Source organism: Argopecten irradians, chromosome 2, assembly GCF_041381155.1.
Source record: "Argopecten irradians isolate NY chromosome 2, Ai_NY, whole genome shotgun sequence".
In the NCBI taxonomy this organism is placed as follows: Eukaryota; Metazoa; Mollusca; class Bivalvia; order Pectinida; family Pectinidae; genus Argopecten; species Argopecten irradians.
The window spans coordinates 47501038-47520758 of record NC_091135.1 but is presented as its reverse complement, the minus strand read 5'-3'; the positions used below and the strand labels follow the sequence as shown (position 1 = coordinate 47520758).

The 19721-nt window shown below is 34.8% G+C and overlaps 1 protein-coding gene across 1 annotated transcript; it reads right to left on the bottom strand.

Moving 5' to 3' along the window:
• Positions 1-17521: 17521 nt before the first annotated feature.
• Positions 17522-19520, bottom strand: LOC138315738 (forkhead box protein I2-A-like). Its single transcript, XM_069256981.1, has one exon. It carries the CDS (start codon positions 19184-19186, stop codon positions 17948-17950), a length of 1239 nt encoding a protein of 412 aa, XP_069113082.1. The 5' UTR covers positions 19187-19520; the 3' UTR covers positions 17522-17947.
• Positions 19521-19721: the final 201 nt, after the last annotated feature.

The following is a 19721-nucleotide window of genomic DNA, read 5'->3' as shown; positions in this document are numbered from 1 at the left end:
TAGCGATCCCGTTCTAAGTTGGCACCATCACGTTTCGCTAAATGGAATACGCTGGTAGGCTTTGGTTTGTTTGTTTGATTAATTAACGTCCTATTAACAGCTATGGTCATGTAAGGACGGCCTCCCATGTATGCGGTGTGTTGCTTGTATGTTGTGCGAGGTGCGTGTTTTGGGAGACTGCGGTATGGTCATGTTGTGTCTTCTTGTATAGTGGAACTGTTGCCATTTTTATAGTGCTATATCACTGAAGCATGCCGCCGAAGACACCAAGCAACACACCCCACCCGGTCACATTATACTGACAACGGGCGAACCAGTCGTCCCACTCCCTGTATGCTGAGCACTAAGCAGGAGAAGAAACTACCACTTTTATAGACTTTGGTGTGTCTCGACCAGGGGACAGAACCCAGAGCCTTCCTCACAGGGGCGAACGCTCAACTCAAGGCCAAAAGTGAGGCGGTGCCAAGGGAGGCATTAGGAAGGATAAAGTTAGTTAGGAAGAAGAGAAAATATAATATCCTTAATTCAGTCGCCTTTTACGATCATGCAATAGGGGCAGCAGGTACAATTCTTACGCCCTACCTGCAGGGCCAAGTAGGCTTTGGCATGCGATAAGTAAAATGTCATGAAAACATTACAGAAACTAATGACATACATTTGTACGTTGGACCCAAGGTTACAATTCACAATAGGGCCTTTATTGTACACAAGTTGAATTAAGGTGCACTTAAATGTTCTAATTAATTAACCTCGGTTCTGACAACACCAACATATCGGAGGGATATGATTTTCTCTATATATGTAAAGTGATTCGATTAATATGATAAACAGGTTTTTGATTCTCCGTCAAATATCGATAACATCCACAACATCAGACTAGCTGAAGTACTTGCCGTCATTACAATATTTGTACATTATAGTAGTATTTTAATGAAAATGAATCTTTTGTTTTGTGGTCGAACTCAAAATAACAACGATAATATTGAATCTGTGACTAAAACAAATAATCGCGTACGTCAACTTTGAGGAGGTCTCTTTATGGTATAGAAAACCGGAAACAGATAATCTAAATGTTGGTCCAGAGACTGACTTTTGATTCCGGAACTAAATTAGCGATACTTTGTCACAAATAACGCATTCTCCTCATAGTCAATTGTGAGGGATCGAAACCTTTTAAGCGGGATATGGTGTAAGTATAAGTATACTTTAAAGTCATTGTACAATTATTAAGTCGGCCATTTTTGAACGCCATATTCCATAACATCCATTTGTTATAAATACAAGCATGATATTTAGATTCTGTAGTTGATCGAGTGATGTTTTGTAAACAAATCAGCTAAGTCAATATGATGAAAGATTAAAGAGTCAACCGACACGAGTTTCCTAGTAGAAATATTTGTATTATATGGGTAAATCGAAGCTAAATTCAAAACAAATTAAATTGATAGTGGACGGCATTGATTAATCTATAGTCGATGCTAATTGGCCATTCGACATTCGCAGAAGTGAGTGTTATATGAGTATGGTTGGTTGTCAAAGAAACAAATTAAGATACATAAATATAAACTTTATTTATTTTACATCAATACTCCGTTTCCGGAATACAACGTTCAGTTAGTTTAATCGTGTGATTTTCATCACCACGTGACTTTATTTAACGCATATTTGAAACAAAAAACGCGGCATATGTAATGATTGTACACAGATGGAAAATTACATATTATGACAGAACACCTTCACAAGGAAATGACATGTAAGTTACGGCATCAAATGGAGCTGTCACCTTACAGTTGGAAATCAACGGTATCGGACGTCAAATATTTCATAACTTACCTGAGTACTTATTCCAAAAATCAGTAACAAATAAGAAACATAGAACATAACAGTTTATCTTAGTTCCGTTATCGGACAAGTATTACCGGCAATGACCTTTACTCGGACATTGCTATTCGCCCACCGCTATGACGGGAAAATGTGCCCTAAATTTTTAGCGGACACACCAAATCAATGTTTTTTATCTCCTTCCTAGAAGAGTTCCTTGTATGCCAGATTCGGCGTATTGCGAAACAAGTTATATATTTAACTTATACAAATCAGAGGGGTCTTATTTAGTGGAAGAAATCCAAAGTGCCCAGAGAAAAACCCATGTGATCGGGCAGGTGACCCTGACCTTTTCACGTCCGTGGCGGGGATCGAACTCCAGCCGGATAGGTGAAAGGCGAGTGGATTACCGTGTGCTCCATTTCAGATTCGTACCAGTTGTATCGATACGAATATGCTGTAGCTTAAATGGAACGCGCCGTACCAGCCATGCCGAACCGATACAACTTGTATTCATGCGGGTGGACTCGAGATTTTTCCATTTGTCATCGAAATGCTCTCTTTGTTGAAAGCAAAACAGAAAGTATTAATACTCGGCTTTATATTGGAAGCGTATCTTTTACATGGGTGCCGGCATCGTGGAAAAATCCAAACGCGTCCCATATAGACGGTGCCATATCACTTTAGTACAACTGGTACGAACCCGCAGATGGAACGCACGGATATATATACACAACTACACCACCCAATCACCCAACCAATTAAGATATGAGGGAATTCGAAATATAGGCATACACAAAAGATAAGTTACTAAAGATACTAACCGTGTATTCTATTTTTCCTGCAACCACTATGACATTCAAAACCAAGCAAATTTCCAGTTATTTATTTGGTTTCGCTTTTACTTGGTTTCGCTCGAAGCGAGACGCTCCTTTATTACTGTCGTGGGAAATATATATCACTGAAACAATATGAAAATACTAAAAAAAAACCAATATTACCCTTCAAAGAATTACTTTACAATACATACTTTTGCCATGAGAAAAAGAATAAGAAAAAGAATAAGAAAAAGACGACACCGCCATGTGAGATTTTCCTGAATGTGACGTCATTTTTTTGCGGGATTGAATGACGTTTCATTCATCGGAAGGTTCAGATTCTGGGTCAAGATAGAAAAAGTTCCGCCAGATGCGGAACAAATTCACGTGATCGTATTAACGGATAAAGCATTTCGTATTTACGGATAAAGCACAAGTTTATCCGGCAGTAGTTATCGGTCAGTATGTGGGACAGTTACAGGATAAATAATAATCATAAAACAACACCCTTTCCGTCACAATTTTAAAACATTAAAAGATGAAAATTATCAAACGCATATAATTAATACCGACTGTTTTGACAATCAACTGAACACCTTAACTTTATGGGTGGTAAGGGAGACAATTCGTCACAAACCACTCGAGCCTGTTGGTCGTATCTAAGATAATATAAGTATATAATATCTAAACATTTTGTGTTGTTAAGTCTGCCTCAGCGAGAACTTAAAACATTTCCCCAAAAATAAAAGTATAAGAGAGATACATTTCTTATGCCACACGGACACAACACTCCACTTAACATTGCCATTTCTATTTTAGTTTGTTTCGATATATTGGGTTTTTCTTCATTTATAACATTTTCTTTCCATTGATATTCAACGAAAATGAAACATACAGAACTTCCAGGGATGTTATTGCTGATCTGTTCAAACAAAAGTCTTATAATGAAAACCAAAACGCTAACTGAAACATTTCTATTGTACATCAGAATTAGTTCTGTAAACTGACGTATTGTACATCAGAATTAGGTAGTGTAAACTGACGTATTGTACATCAGAATTAGGTAGTGTAAACTGACGTATTGTACATCAGAATTAGGTAGTGTAAACTGACGTATTGTACATCAGAATTAGGTACTGTAAACTGACGTATTGTACATCAGAATTAGGTACTGTAAACTGACGTATTGTACATCAGAATTAGATACTGTAAACTGACGTATTGTACATCAGAATTAGATACTGTAAACTGACATATTGTACATCAGAATTAGATACTGTAAACTGACGTATTGTACATCAGAATTAGTACTGTAAACTGACGTATTGTACATCAGAATTAGTACTGTAAACTGACGTATTGTACATCAGAATTAGTACTGTAAACTGACGTATTGTACATCAGAATTAGGTACTGTAAAACTGACGTATTGTACATCAGAATTAGGTAGTGTAAACTGACGTATTGTACATCAGAATTAGGTACTGTAAACTGACGTATTCTGTACGATGTTACAGAATTAGGTATGTAACTGACGTAAACTGACGTATTGTACATCAGAATTAGGTACTGTAAACTGACGTATTGTACATCAGAATTAGGTACTGTAAACTGACGTATGTACATTAGTAAAACAGTTGTACATCAGAATTAGGTACTGTAAACTGACGTATTGTACATCAGAATTAGGTACTGTAAACTGACGTATTGTACATCAGAATTAGATACTGTAAACTGACGTATTGTACATCAGAATTAGGTACTGTAAACTGACGTATTGTACATCAGAATTAGGTACTGTAAACTGACGTATTGTACATTAGAATTAGGTATGTAAACTGACGTATACATCAGAATTAGTACTGTAACTGAGTATTGTACATCAGAATTAGGTACTGTAAACTGACGTATTGTACATCAGAATTAGTACTGTAAACTGACGTATTGTACATCAGAATTGTAGTAATGACTACATCAGAATTAGGTACTGTAAACTGACGTATGTACATCAGAATTAGTACTGTAACTGACGTATTGTACATTAGAATTAGGTACTGTAAACTGACGTATTGTACATCAGAATTAGGTACTGTAAACTGACGTATTGTACATCAGAATTAGGAGTATTGTACATGAATTAACTGTAAACTGACGTATTGTACATCAGAATTAGGTACTGTAAACTGACGTATTGTACATCAGAATTAGGTACTGTAAACTGACGTATTGTACATCAGAATTAGGTACTGTAAACTGACGTATTGTACATCAGAATTAGGTACTGTAAACTGACGTATTGTACATCAGAATTAGTTGTAAACTGACGTATTGTACATCAGAATTAGGTACTGTAAACTGACGTATTGTACATCAGAATTAGGTACTGTAAACTGACGTATTGTACATCAGGTAATGAGTACTGTAAACTGTAAACTGACGTATTGTACATCAGAATTAGGTACTGTAAACTGACGTATTGTACATCAGAATTAGGTACTGTAAACTGACGTATTGTACATCAGAATTAGGTACTGTAAACTGACGTATTGTACATCAGAATTAGGTACTGTAAACTGACGTATTGTACATCAGAATTAGGTACTGTAAACTGACGTATTGTACATCAGAATTAGGTACGTAAACTGACGTATTGTACATCAGAATTAGGTACTGTAAACTGACGTATTGTACATCAGAATTAGGTACTGTAAACTGACGTATTGTACATCAGAATTAGGTACTGTAAACTGACGTATTGTACATCAGAATTAGGTACTGTAAACTGACGTATTGTACATCAGAATTAGGTACTGTAAACTGACGTATTGTACATCAGAATTAGGTATACTGTAAACTGACGTATTGTACATCAGAATTAGGTACTGTAAACTGACGTATTGTACATCAGAATTAGGTACTGTAAACTGACGTATGTACATCAGAATTAGGTACTGTAAACTGACGTATTGTACATCAGAATTAGATACTGTAAACTGACGTATTGTACATCAGAATTAGGTACTGTAAACTGACGTATTGTACATCAGAATTAGGTACTGTAAACTGACGTATTGTACATCAGAATTAGGTACTGTAACTGACGTATTGTACATCAGATATACTGTAAACTGACGTATTGTACATCAGAATTAGGTACTGTAAACTGACGTATTGTACATCAGAATTAGGTACTGTAAACTGACGTATTGTACATCAGAATTAGGTACTGTAAACTGACGTATTGTACATCAGAATTAGGTACTGTAAACTGACGTATTGTACATCAGAATTAGGTACTGTAAACTGACGTATTGTACATCAGAATTAGGTACTGTAAACTGACGTATTGTACATCAGAATTAGATACTGTAAACTGACGTATTGTACATCAGAATTAGGTACTGTAAACTGACGTATTGTACATCAGAATTAGGTACTGTAAACTGACGTATTGTACATCAGAATTAGGTACTGTAAACTGACGTATTGTACATCAGAATTAGGTACTGTAAACTGACGTATTGTACATCAGAATTAGATACTGTAAACTGACGTATTGTACATCAGAATTAGGTACTGTAAACTGACGTATTGTACATCAGAATTAGGTACTGTAAACTGACGTATTGTACATCAGAATTAGGTACTGTAAACTGACGTATTGTACATCAGAATTAGGTACTGTAAACTGACGTATTGTACATCAGAATTAGGTACTGTAAACTGACGTATTGTACATCAGAATTAGGTACTGTAAACTGACGTATTGTACATCAGAATTAGGTACTGTAAACTGACGTATTGTACATCAGAATTAGGTACTGTAAACTGACGTATTGTACATCAGAATTAGGTACTGTAAACTGACGTATTGTACATCAGAATTAGGTACTGTAAACTGACGTATTGTACATCAGAATTAGGTACTGTAAACTGACGTATTGTACATCAGAATTAGGTACTGTAAACTGACGTATTGTACATCAGAATTAGGTACTGTAAACTGACGTATTGTACATCAGAATTAGGTACTGTAAACTGACGTATTGTACATCAGAATTAGGTACTGTAAACTGACGTATTGTACATCAGAATTAGGTACTGTAAACTGACGTATTGTACATCAGAATTAGGTACTGTAAACTGACGTATTGTACATCAGAATTAGGTACTGTAAACTGACGTATTGTACATCAGAATTAGGTACTGTAAACTGACGTATATGTACATCAGAATTAGGTACTGTAAACTGACGTATTGTACATCAGAATTAGGTACTGTAAACTGACGTATTGTACATCAGAATTAGGTACTGTAAACTGACGTATTGTACATCAGAATTAGGTACTGTAAACTGACGTATTGTACATCAGAATTAGGTACTGTAAACTGACGTATTGTACATCAGAATTAGGTACTGTAAACTGACGTATTGTACATCAGAATTAGGTACTGTAAACTGACGTATTGTACATCAGAATTAGGTACTGTAAACTGACGTATTGTACATCAGAATTAGGTACTGTAAACTGACGTATTGTACATCAGAATTAGGTACTGTAAACTGACGTATTGTACATCAGAATTAGGTACTGTAAACTGACGTATTGTACATCAGAATTAGGTACTGTAAACTGACGTATTGTACATCAGAATTATTGAACGATTGTACATCAGAATTAGGTCTGTAAACTGACGTATTGTACATCAGAATTAGTACTGTAAACTGACGTATTGTACATCAGAATTAGGTACTGTAAACTGACGTATTGTACATCAGAATTAGGTACTGTAAACTGACGTATTGTACATCAGAATTAGGTACTGTAAACTGACGTATTGTACATCAGAATTAGGTACTGTAAACTGACATATTGTACATCAGAATTAGGTACTGTAAACTGACGTATTGTACATCAGAATTAGATACTGTAAACTGACGTATTGTACATCAGAATTAGGTACTGTAAACTGACGTATTGTACATCAGAATTAGGTACTGTAAACTGACGTATTGTACATCAGAATTAGGTACTGTAAACTGACGTATTGTACATCAGAATTAGGTACTGTAAACTGACGTATTGTACATCAGAATTAGATACTGTAAACTGACGTATTGTACATCAGAATTAGGTACTGTAAACTGACGTATTGTACATCAGAATTAGTACTGTAAACTGACGTATTGTACATCAGAATTAGTACTGTAAACTGACGTATTGTACATCAGAATTAGGTACTGTAAACTGACGTATTGTAATTGGTACTGAATCAGAATTAGGTACTGTAAACTGACGTATTGTACATCAGAATTAGGTACTGTAAACTGACGTATTGTACATCAGAATTAGGTACTGTAAACTGACGTATTGTACATCAGAATTAGGTACTGTAAACTGACGTATTGTACATCAGAATAGTACTGTAAACTGACTATTGTACATCAGAATTAGGTACTGTAAACTGACGTATTGTACATCAGAATTAGGTACTGTAAACTGACGTATTGTACATCAGAATTAGGTACTGTAAACTGACGTATTGTACATTAGAATTAGGTACTGTAAACTGACGTATTGTACATCAGAATTAGGTACTGTAAACTGACGTATTGTACATCAGAATTAGGTACTGTAAACTGACGTATTGTACATCAGAATTAGGTACTGTAAACTGACGTATTGTACATCAGAATTAGGTACTGTAAACTGACGTATTGTACATCAGAATTAGGTACTGTAAACTGACGTATTGTACATCAGAATTAGGTACTGTAAACTGACGTATTGTACATCAGAATTAGGTACTGTAAACTGACGTATTGTACATCAGAATTAGGTACTGTAAACTGACGTATTGTACATCAGAATTAGATACTGTAAACTGACGTATTGTACATCAGAATTAGGTACTGTAAACTGACTGACATATTGTAACAGTAGTACAGAATTAGTACTGTAAACTGACGTATTGTACATCAGAATTAGGTACTGTAAACTGACGTATTGTACATCAGAATTAGTAGTAACTGTAAATCAATGACGTAAACTGGTACATCAGAATTAGGTACTGTAAACTGACGTATTGTACATCAGAATTAGGTACTGTAAACTGACGTATTGTACATCAGAATTAGGTACTGTAAACTGACGTATTGTACATCAGAATTAGGTACTGTAAACTGACGACGTATTGTACATCAGAATTAGGTACTGTAAACTGACGTATTGTACATCAGAATTAGGTACTGTAAACTGACGTATTGTACATCAGAATTAGGTACTGTAAACTGACGTATTGTACATCAGAATTAGGTACTGTAAACTGACGTATTGTACATCAGAATTAGGTACTGTAAACTGACGTATTGTACATCAGAATTAGGTACTGTAAACTGACGTATTGTACATCAGAATTAGGTACTGTAAACTGACGTATTGTACATCAGAATTAGGTACTGTAAACTGACGTATTGTACATCAGAATTAGGTACTGTAAACTGACGTATTGTACATCAGAATTAGGTACTGTAAACTGACGTATTGTACATCAGAATTAGGTACTGTAAACTGACGTATTGTACATCAGAATTAGGTACTGTAAACTGACGTATTGTACATCAGAATTAGGTACTGTAAACTGACGTATTGTACATCAGATTAGTACTGAGAATTAGGTACATGTAAACTGTAAACTGACGTATTGTACATCAGAATTAGGTAGTGTAAACTGACGTATTGTACATCAGAATTAGGTACTGTAAACTGACGTATTGTACATCAGAATTAGGTACTGTAAACTGACGTATTGTACATCAGAATTAGATACTGTAAACTGACGTATTGTACATCAGAATTAGATACTGTAAACTGACGTATTGTACATCAGAATTAGGTACTGTAAACTGACGTATTGTACATCAGAATTAGGTAGTGTAAACTGACGTATTGTACATCAGAATTAGGTACTGTAAACTGACGTATTGTACATCAGAATTAGGTACTGTAAACTGACGTATTGTACATCAGAATTAGGTACTGTAAACTGACGTATTGTACATCAGAATTAGGTACTGTAAACTGACGTATTGTACATCAGAATTAGGTACTGTAAACTGACGTATTGTACATCAGAATTAGGTACTGTAAACTGACGTATTGTACATCAGAATTAGGTACTGTAAACTGACGTATTGTACATCAGAATTAGATACTGTAAACTGACGTATTGTACATCAGAATTAGGTACTGTAAACTGACGTATTGTACATCAGAATTAGGTACTGTAAACTGACGTATTGTACATCAGAATTAGATACTGTAAACTGACGTATTGTACATCAGAATTAGATACTGTAAACTGACGTATTGTACATCAGAATTAGGTACTGTAAACTGACATATTTCGCGTTCGATAAATGTTGATGTATTCCGCGGACGATCAGAATTCGCTAACATACAATAAATAGTAAATAGCCTCAAAGACGTTTCAGCTACAATCGATTGGCCACCAAGTCTCTTGAATATTGAGAAAAGTCACTGAAATTTGACTAGATTCTACATGTCTTTTTCTAGAATTTCAATCTAAGGGGAGATTGAGATAATCTAGTAAAGAACTCTGATGAGAAAGTCTCATCTACAACTTAGGGTCTAGTGGCCAGTTTACAACTACAAGAACAATGTAACGTTTAAACTGTAAAATTTCGCGCTTTACAGTACATAGTACAAGTTTGAAAAAATAGTAAAGGTCTGACAAAATAGTATATGTCTGAAAAATAGTACAGGTCAGATAAAAGTACTGGTCTGAAAAAAATAATCCAGGTCTGAAAAATAGTACTGGTCTGGAAAAATAAAAAGTACAGGTCAGAAAAAAAATACAGGTCTGAAAATATAGTACTGGTCTGTAGTACAGGTCTGAAAAATAGTACAGGTCTGAAAAATAGTACATGTATGAAAAATAGTAAAGGTCTGTAGTACAGGTCTGAAAAATAGTAAAGGTCTGTACATTGTAGTACAGGTCTGGAAAAATAGCACACGCTGAAAAAAGTACATATCTGAAAATAATACATGTCTGAAAAAATAGTGCAGGTCAGAAAAAATAGCACATGCTGAACATAGTTCATATCTGAAAATAGGACATGTCTAAAAAATAGTACAGGTCTGAAAATAGTACATGTCTGAAAAAATAGTACATGTCTGAAAAAAGTAGTGTAGGTTTGAAAATAGTACATGTCTGGAAAAAAATGCTACATGTCTGAAAATAGTACATCTGGAAAAATACTACATGTTTGGAAAATATTACATGTCTGAAAAGATAGTACATGTCTGAAAGAAATCTTACATGTCTAAAAAAAAGGTACATGTCTAGAAAAAAAATGGTCTAGGCCATCCACAACCTATACCAAAGTAACACATTAACACCAATGTCAAAAACAGAAAAAGGAAACACATTTTACAACACAATTAGCCAAATTAGAAATGTAAGACAATATTAAATATGCCTTTCGTTAAAAGCAGTTTGAGATCACGTGACTACATATCTTATACACCTCGCGATGAAAAGAAAGTGAATATGATTTATGGTACGTGGTGATGGTGGTAACGAAAGCCTGTCGGTAGGACCATAAATGTTGTTATTCCTCTTGTCCGGGCTGTTTATGATAAATCTTTTCAATATAATTTTGACTGGAGCAGTGACAGGTTGAACAAGTTGTACATAATATATCCAAAGTTCTTCGTTCCTATACCGTATAGTTGTGACGATGGAGTCACAAGATTTATAGGTCTAATTATCCTATAGGTCTAGTTATCCTATAGGGATGTCTCTGTATGTAACCGCATTACATACAGAACATTAACACATTCTATAACACATCCTTATCATACGATGTTACAAGATAACTAACAATTTTTATAAACCATGTTATATAGTGTTATAATGACACGCATTACCAACCAGACACTTGTTTGATTTTGGAGCAAAAATGTAAGTCGTTGAAGACGAGATATCAAAGACGTCACCCTGACGTACACCAACGTTAAAACAACCACTTCTCAAACCTCTGATATCTGGGTTCAGGCAAAATGACAACATCACGTTTTATTGGACTGAGAATCGCATTAATGTCAACTATGATTCACATATACTACAGATTTATCACTACATATCCAAAGTTATTGAAATATGTCATCCGGATAAAATCGATCTACATGACCTTGAGATCACTGGCGTCATTGATAACAATATACTGTCCATCTTTATGCAGTACAAATGAATATTGCAAATTTCATCAGAGTAAACTATTTTGTTCAAAAACAAGATAATACCAAGAAGAGCTGATTAATTTGACAGTACAGTATTACGTCTGGAACGATTTTCAGGAAGATGCTTTTTTCATGAATAAGTGAATCGTTACTAACCACATATTTAATTATGTAATTATGTCTAGGATAAATCGATATAATTGATAATGTAGGTCAAACTTTGAAATGAGCTTCATGAAAAACTACACGGAAACATTATTAGAGTTCCGGAAGAGTGTGCGTCTCCCACTCTCACCAGAACAATAGAGGTGATTTTACATCTTCGTCTTTCAAAACTGCGGTATCGTATTGATAGGATTGTAAATTTGGATTCCTTGCATTGGTGTTTTTCTTGACACATTGTTACTAATACGTGAACACGTCCTTAAAAGTTGTGACTGTATATCAATCACAGAGTATAGTATGAAATTAAAGTCTGGGTACTCAACGGTACACGGAGCGTAAGAATGTCGCTCTTTATGCCGCATTACTTACTATCTGTCGCACTGAAGAAAAAAAGTTCCTCCTTTCACCCCTGACCCCGGTTCAATGGGACAATAAGTGCACAAACAACACCTAGTGTTTTTTCAACAGTAAGGGCAAGACATGTAACAGTGACTGGGTATGGGTTAGTGATACACTTAGATACCCTAAACAGAGCCCTACTCAATAGTTAATAGGTTTCAACACGATAGGGGTGTGAAATAGTCAGAAATGGCTTTTACTAAACAACAACTTACAGTGATGAAAACAAAACTGCACAATCTTTCGCGTATATCAGTTGGAAAATGAGTTTTCCATTTCAATAAAAAATTAACAATTCCACCGATCGCGGAATCCGAGTCGATAGAAGTTCTATTGTTTAAAGGTAATGAAAACTACCGCCATTATTGTAAGATTAAACAGTTACCCATATTTAACGAGAAAGTTATTAAGCAGAGATGAAGCCCTGACCGGCGGTGTCCGCTCGAGTAGCTGGGCGGTACATGCTGATAATCTCACGTAGGAATCTAAATAAGTTACATTAAAATGAAAGCCTTTGGGTACATGGCCAGCTTTCTGGTGCAAAACCGAAATATCATATCCGTTGAAAAAATTTCGCCCTTTGATGAGGCAGATATCAAATGTCCATTAATCTTAGTTTTTATTAATAAGTAAACATTAGCTGAATTTTGCAAGTCATCATTATGGATAATGTATGCATCGAAGAATGAAGAATAAATATTGTTATTTAGCGATATATGTCGAAATCTGTAATTGTATCTGTTAGTAAAACACACACGGCGTTTCTGTGCCATAGTCTACATCTCGGTACTGTATAGCTAATATTACAATCATTTTTTTCTTTCATCTTTAGTTATTTTTTAAGGATATAATCATATTTGATTAGCAAGTATATTGATAGCATACTCTTCTTTCAATCGGAAATTTGGCTAATCTGAATAGCCTAGATAGACTGATGGTAAGTCCAACAATTAAGAACTACACATTTTCTTTCCAATATAACATGCCCCCAACTAAGAAACGAACATCTTTTCCACAGTAAAACACGGTTTACTTTTCATTGTATCATGTGCTTAATTAATAAACGCGCATCCTTTTTAATTTGTCATCCGCCCGATTTAGCAAGCGCATTTTAGCGCCCAATTTATAAGCTGTGCATTCTCGGTCAAAGAATTTCATGTGTTCGATGTAAGCATGCGCATCCTTTGAATGTACCATAATTCCAGTTCATGCACGTGCATATGTGCATACAAAGCACGCGCCAAAATGAGTTTGCATAATATATTAATCATGACGTGGTCCAACACAACTGTTTGTCTATATTGCGTGACAAGCGAAATGAAGCCGAATGTTCGCGAGCGTACTGGGTGTTCGTGATGGAACACTTAAAACTCTATTTCTAGACTTCAAAGATGCTAAAAACAACAATGATTATTTATGTCTCTGTACAAAACACAATGCCTTAATTTTGTTTTCGCAGCCCTATGAACAGATAAATCATTTAGTGTACATATTTATAAATATAACCCCGGTCTTTTTATTTCTTCATCGAATTTCACCCTTTCGTGTTTATGTGTAAATATAAACAAAATGTCTGAACCAGTGGAATTTTAATGAATTATTAATTTACAAGCATTACACTTCATCGACCTATGCGTGCACACGGATTAGGCTAACATGCAACACTAATAATAGACTTGTTCACCGGTGAGCTCTCATCCGGAAACGGTTTGATACTAGACAGTATTTTCTACCTCTGTACGGTACAACAAAGATACATTTTTCTTTCTAATCGGCACAAAAAGTCAGTGAAACTGTATCAATTTTCATTTTTATCGCTTCATCAAGAAAGATATAATAAATAGCGACAATCTATAACAAACTTTGTAATATGAATTCGCATACAATATCGTACCGCCCAAGTTGTATAAAAATCTTAAAACATTTTTTGCTGTATCTCACTTCAATAAAAGTATAAAAAAATAAATGTAGATTAAGGTAAAATTAGTACGTTAACTTATGATGAACGAATTTGATGGATACTATTACATTTATTAGGTTTCATATCTTAGTATAAATACTCTATAACAGGTGAGAAAAGAACTTCATTTGAAATAAATTATTTATTGACGCATATTGTTTGGTCCAGACACTGACAAGCGACGCAAATAAATGTCTTTATTCTTAACATGGATGCCTCCTGATCAATATGAATTGTCATTTTTTTCGAAAAATGATATTGTACATTGTACTATATGAACAGATGGAAAACTTTTGAAACAAAAGAAACTCTCCATTTGATAGTTTTAGAAGCATTAATCAAGACGAATTAGTTTTTTGTTAACGGTGATGACATTAGTTATATTTTATCGTTAAATGTGGAGTGATCGCCGAAGTACCTCACAATCGACCACTAGCGGTTCTAATTTATCATTTTTCAAGAGGTATTGGTTGAGGTTTAACGCAAGTTTTCAGACGAGTCGGTCAAGTCTTTACCTTAAGTTTGCATGAAGTTGTCTTGACATTTTTAAGGTGCGATCTAACTGGGAAATGACCGAAATGGCCGCCATCTTTAAAAACACACTTTAGCAACTGCTGAACACAGGGACTTCCAACCAACTGTCGATATACTGTACAGTGTGAATATATATATATATATTATAGCACCGTTCTATACATATATATAATGACCATCGGTTGGAATTCCGTGCTAAGTCCCTGTGCTACTGAAATAGCAGTCAAAGTAACAGCTGATTGTAGCAGCCACCGAATCCTTGACGCATCATCAAAATTAACAATTACTTATATTCGTATTTAATTAATGAATTCAGCTCAAATTTATTTCACCAAATTACTGTTGTTTTTTCTCCTTGTCCAAAATTATTGTTGTTTTCCCTAAACTATTGATATGAACATGATTTTGTGGTTCTCTGGCCTTTAAAGGAAGATAGACCATTCCAAAAACCTAGGAGAGATGATATTGTATTATTGTAAAACAGATTGTGTACTGTTTAATACTGTTATACTGAATGGAGAGGCACAAAGTCCTATGATTGATATCCAAATGCTGTGGCCAGTCTACATTAATTAAAGCCTATTGTACAAAAAGATATACATGGTGGTATTTTCACACACTCACTCCGATAATGTATTAAATTATTTTATTAAAACGAATGTTATAATAATCAAATTACATAATAAATGATAAAAATAGTATTAAAAAGATGAAAGCTAATTAAGATGGAAAGCAGGATGCAATATTATTGAATTCATACTTTTTATTTTACCATTTTGATTAAAACATTTTACCTTAAATTAACAAATATGCTTTATTTACTTAATTTCTCATTTTATTTGATCTTTCTTCACATTTATGATTTATGCAATGTAATGTACATGCATGTCATTGATGTTAAAGTTGTATGAACTCAGATTAGCAAAATATCTAATGATGGTAATAATAAGTTTAAAAAATCAGAAATTGGTGTCTTATTCATTCTATTATATTTACATAACCACATTTGTAACAATAGATTTTACTGACTAATGTTCACTCTTCAAATTCTTTCATTCTTATAAATAGTTCATTTATATAATTATTCTCTATTGTCAATTGACATTTAGGAAAGAATCTGTGTTGTACACGATATTATATCTATGTGTTAAATGATTGCCAATGTTTCAAGTCCATCTAATTCAGTATTTTATGCAATAATTTCAAAATTATAAGATTAATTATGCAAACTGGTTCTAAAGTTATATATAAGTAACATTAGCATATTTCCGGTTCTACTTTGTATACATTTTCGTTGTATTTTTAATAATGGAATTAAATAAATGCTATTAAACGTGAAAGTAATTAAGAGTATTTATACAAACAAGGAGATAACCACTATAATACAAAGTGATATAGTTTGTTTGTTAGTGATTCTATCACAGAATTAAGAATTTACTGTAAAACAATTAAATCAGTGTTGATACGTGCAGTTAAATAGCAAGTGGTTATTGTGTTCAACTTTCTATCACTAAAATCATGTCAATTATCAGGTGTCAAAAATAACCACTGGAGAAATTTGTATGACCACAGCATTGATTACCTCATAGTAAAATACGCAGTGTAAGATTTACAGAGAACGCCCAATCTGTTTCTGTGAGGGAGTCACATGTACATTCACCGATAATAGTAGTGCTAAACTAAATCTATCAACAATCACGGACAGTTTATATTATTTGTCTTGTTCTTTTTAGTCAAATAATTAAATCTCAATATGAACAAAACTGCCTCAATGTAGAACATTTCTGAGTTACACAATACACGTGTAATATATAGTTTTATGTACATGTAAGTCGGTAATTTACTTTAAATGTTCTGTCCACGGTGATTTTTGTTTTATAATTATAGTACATATTTTAAGTATTAATAATAAAATAAAATCACACTAATATATCGGCTGGTGTGGGTAATACACGAGAAATGATGGTATAGGCCTTCTCAGTAAATCTTACATTCCCACATTTTCTGTTGGTAACCGGTGTCCTCATTATAAAAAATAACTGGATAACTAATTGAAAGACATTAGAAATATTTTAGAATATCAAACAGTAGGTGTTGATCTTACATGATAAAGAAAGCAAGAATTGCTAAATATTGTATATGAAGATACAATTTCTTGATTTGATGAAAATTTAGATAAATAAATCTTGTTCGCTGTAATTTGTTTTATCTGAGGAAAATAATTTGTTGTTAGAGAAAACACTCAAAATAATTTCACTTTAAAATTCAACTATTTTCTCAAATATTTCATTAATGATGTATACAGATATCATTTAGCATTTAATAGTTTAATTTCAAATTAAAGAAAAAAGAAAATAATGTTTATCATATATTTAAAATAATTTACTTTATTATCTTGGTCACATGATATTATTTATTTTCCAACCACTATGATTGTTGGAATAGAATATTTCGGAAAAGAATTAAAAACCACTGATATATTGATTAATTAGCACAATTAGATATAAGTTAATGAATACTAAAACAAATTCCAAGATTACAAAACACACAAAAATATATTCAATTTAAATCTGTCTTTTTATTATTTCTTTTCGCATATCTCTTATATCCAACAGGTGAATATTTCGTCAGTATTTGTTTAAGAAGACAGTTACATAGTAAAGTCTATTTATATAAACACATTATGCAGCCAAATGTGCATACTTTGCAAAGTTTCTACATAATATCAAATTACAAAACAAGCACTACCGTCTGTCACGGCTGATACACGTCATTAAAAACACGAAAACTTTGTCCTTCAGTAATTCACAATTGTCCCTAAGATATCACGAATTTAATTTTTATCTTTGTTCAGCATCAACACATACTCATTTGGGTCCGCGTTACATATTCTCCTGGAGTTCTACTCTAAAATCACATATTCACAGTCAAGGCAATACTAATTTTCTGTCTAATTGTTTTGATCACTGTTTATTATCACAGAATTACCTGAGAGAAAGTCCTGTCTGTCTTTGATTCCACTCACTATCACACATGGAGGCGAGAGCCACGTTCATGGGCAGATGAGTGATCCCGGGGGAGCGCATCATGAGTTCCTGGGAGGGGCGAGGGGAGTACCCCCCTAAATGTCCGTATCCCGGGAGAGATAAAATATTAGTCGGAAGTCCGTGATGCGGATTCCGGATGAGTCCACCATGTCCATACATATTAGCTGTTGCTAAGGACAGCTGCAATGATGTTGGATTTTGTCCTTTCAAGTCAATAATCTTTGGGGGTGGGCTTGGAATTCTATCAAATATATCAAACTTTTTCTTTTTGATATTGTCGTTACCATTCACATCGTCGGACGAAGATGATTTCCGTTTCATAGTTACAATTTCTGGATCTTTCCGATCAGAATTGTTGGTGTTTCCAATGATATTGTCAATAGTAAAAAGCGTTTTCCGTGTTTCAGGACATTGTCCGATTCTGAGGTTACAATTATTATTATTTTCATTCCGTACACATCTAGAAACATCCGTCCCCGCATCCAATGAATCCCGCGAATTGTCGTCTTCCGAACAAATGTTTATCCCGCTGTCGTCTTCCTCGTTGTTGGATAGCTCGTCTCCGACGTCGGATAGACGATCATCGCCTCCATCAGAATCATCGAAATCATCTCCCAATGCTGATGTGTCGTCGCCGTTTTCTCTGTCTTCCTTTCCCGGAGATTTTACACGCCTCTTACGTCGCCTGTAGTTGCCATTTTCGAACATTTCCTCGCAGTTAGGGTCAAGGGTCCAATAGTTGCCTTTTCCAGGCTTGCCCTTTTCTCTTGGAACTTTGACGAAACAATCATTTAAACTAAGATTGTGTCGGATTGAGTTCTGCCACCCTTGCTTGTTGTCATGGTAATATGGGAATCTTTCCATGATGAATTGGTAGATACCATTTAGGGTGATTTTCCTTTCGGGTGCACTCTTGACCGCCATAGCAATAAGAGCAATGTAAGAAAACGGCGGTTTCTGTGGCTGTTCTCGTCTCTGCATTTCTTCAATCATCCTCAAAGCGTAGGCCCTATTGAAGTCCAATGGAGGGTAGAACATTGAGGATGGATGAGAGTAAGGGTTCACACCGGGTCCCATGGGTCCAAAGGGGCTGTAGAATCCGCCGACGACCCCGGGGTGGGGAATACTTGGAGGTGACGGATGTTGACCAGGAACAAGGTCACTTGGCGAAGTCATGCTGAAAACGTAGCAATCCCAGAAAAAAAGTCTTTTTAAATTTGCTTGACCTCAGGAATATTGTCTGTCCTTGTTGACGATGATCAATGTTGACGTAAATATCACGACAAATTAGTTCTGGTGTCAATTAGCCGTCCATCAAAGTGTAGCGTATTGCATGAACGTCTGCTCCCGTGGAGGTGAGCGGCAGGAATGAGGAGTCAGCAGGCGTGTGCCAGGGGTATAGACCGCTCAGATAGCCCCATTGTTGTCTGTTATTGTTTTCTAGAGTTAGTTGACTTACTGATGACTAAAATAAATCGTACGGTGAGTAAACATTTGTAAAGTAGCTTTTTGTCCTGGAGGCTCACGGCCTGTCAGTCAGCACACAGATAGGCGCACACAATCCGCGTCAGCCAATCAGAAGGCGCGTACGTTAAGAAAATGTTTATAAAACATGGTTAACAAACCTAGTGCCCACCCATGACGGTTTATAAGTGTTTATTTTGAAAATTCAAAACGAGAAATTGACCACCATGTGTATAAACACGCGGTT

Bases quoted from the DNA above. Each gene is read 5' to 3' on its own strand.
- LOC138315738 (XM_069256981.1), bottom strand. From the start codon at position 19,186: ATGACTTCGCCAAGTGACCTTGTTCCTGGTCAACATCCGTCACCTCCA.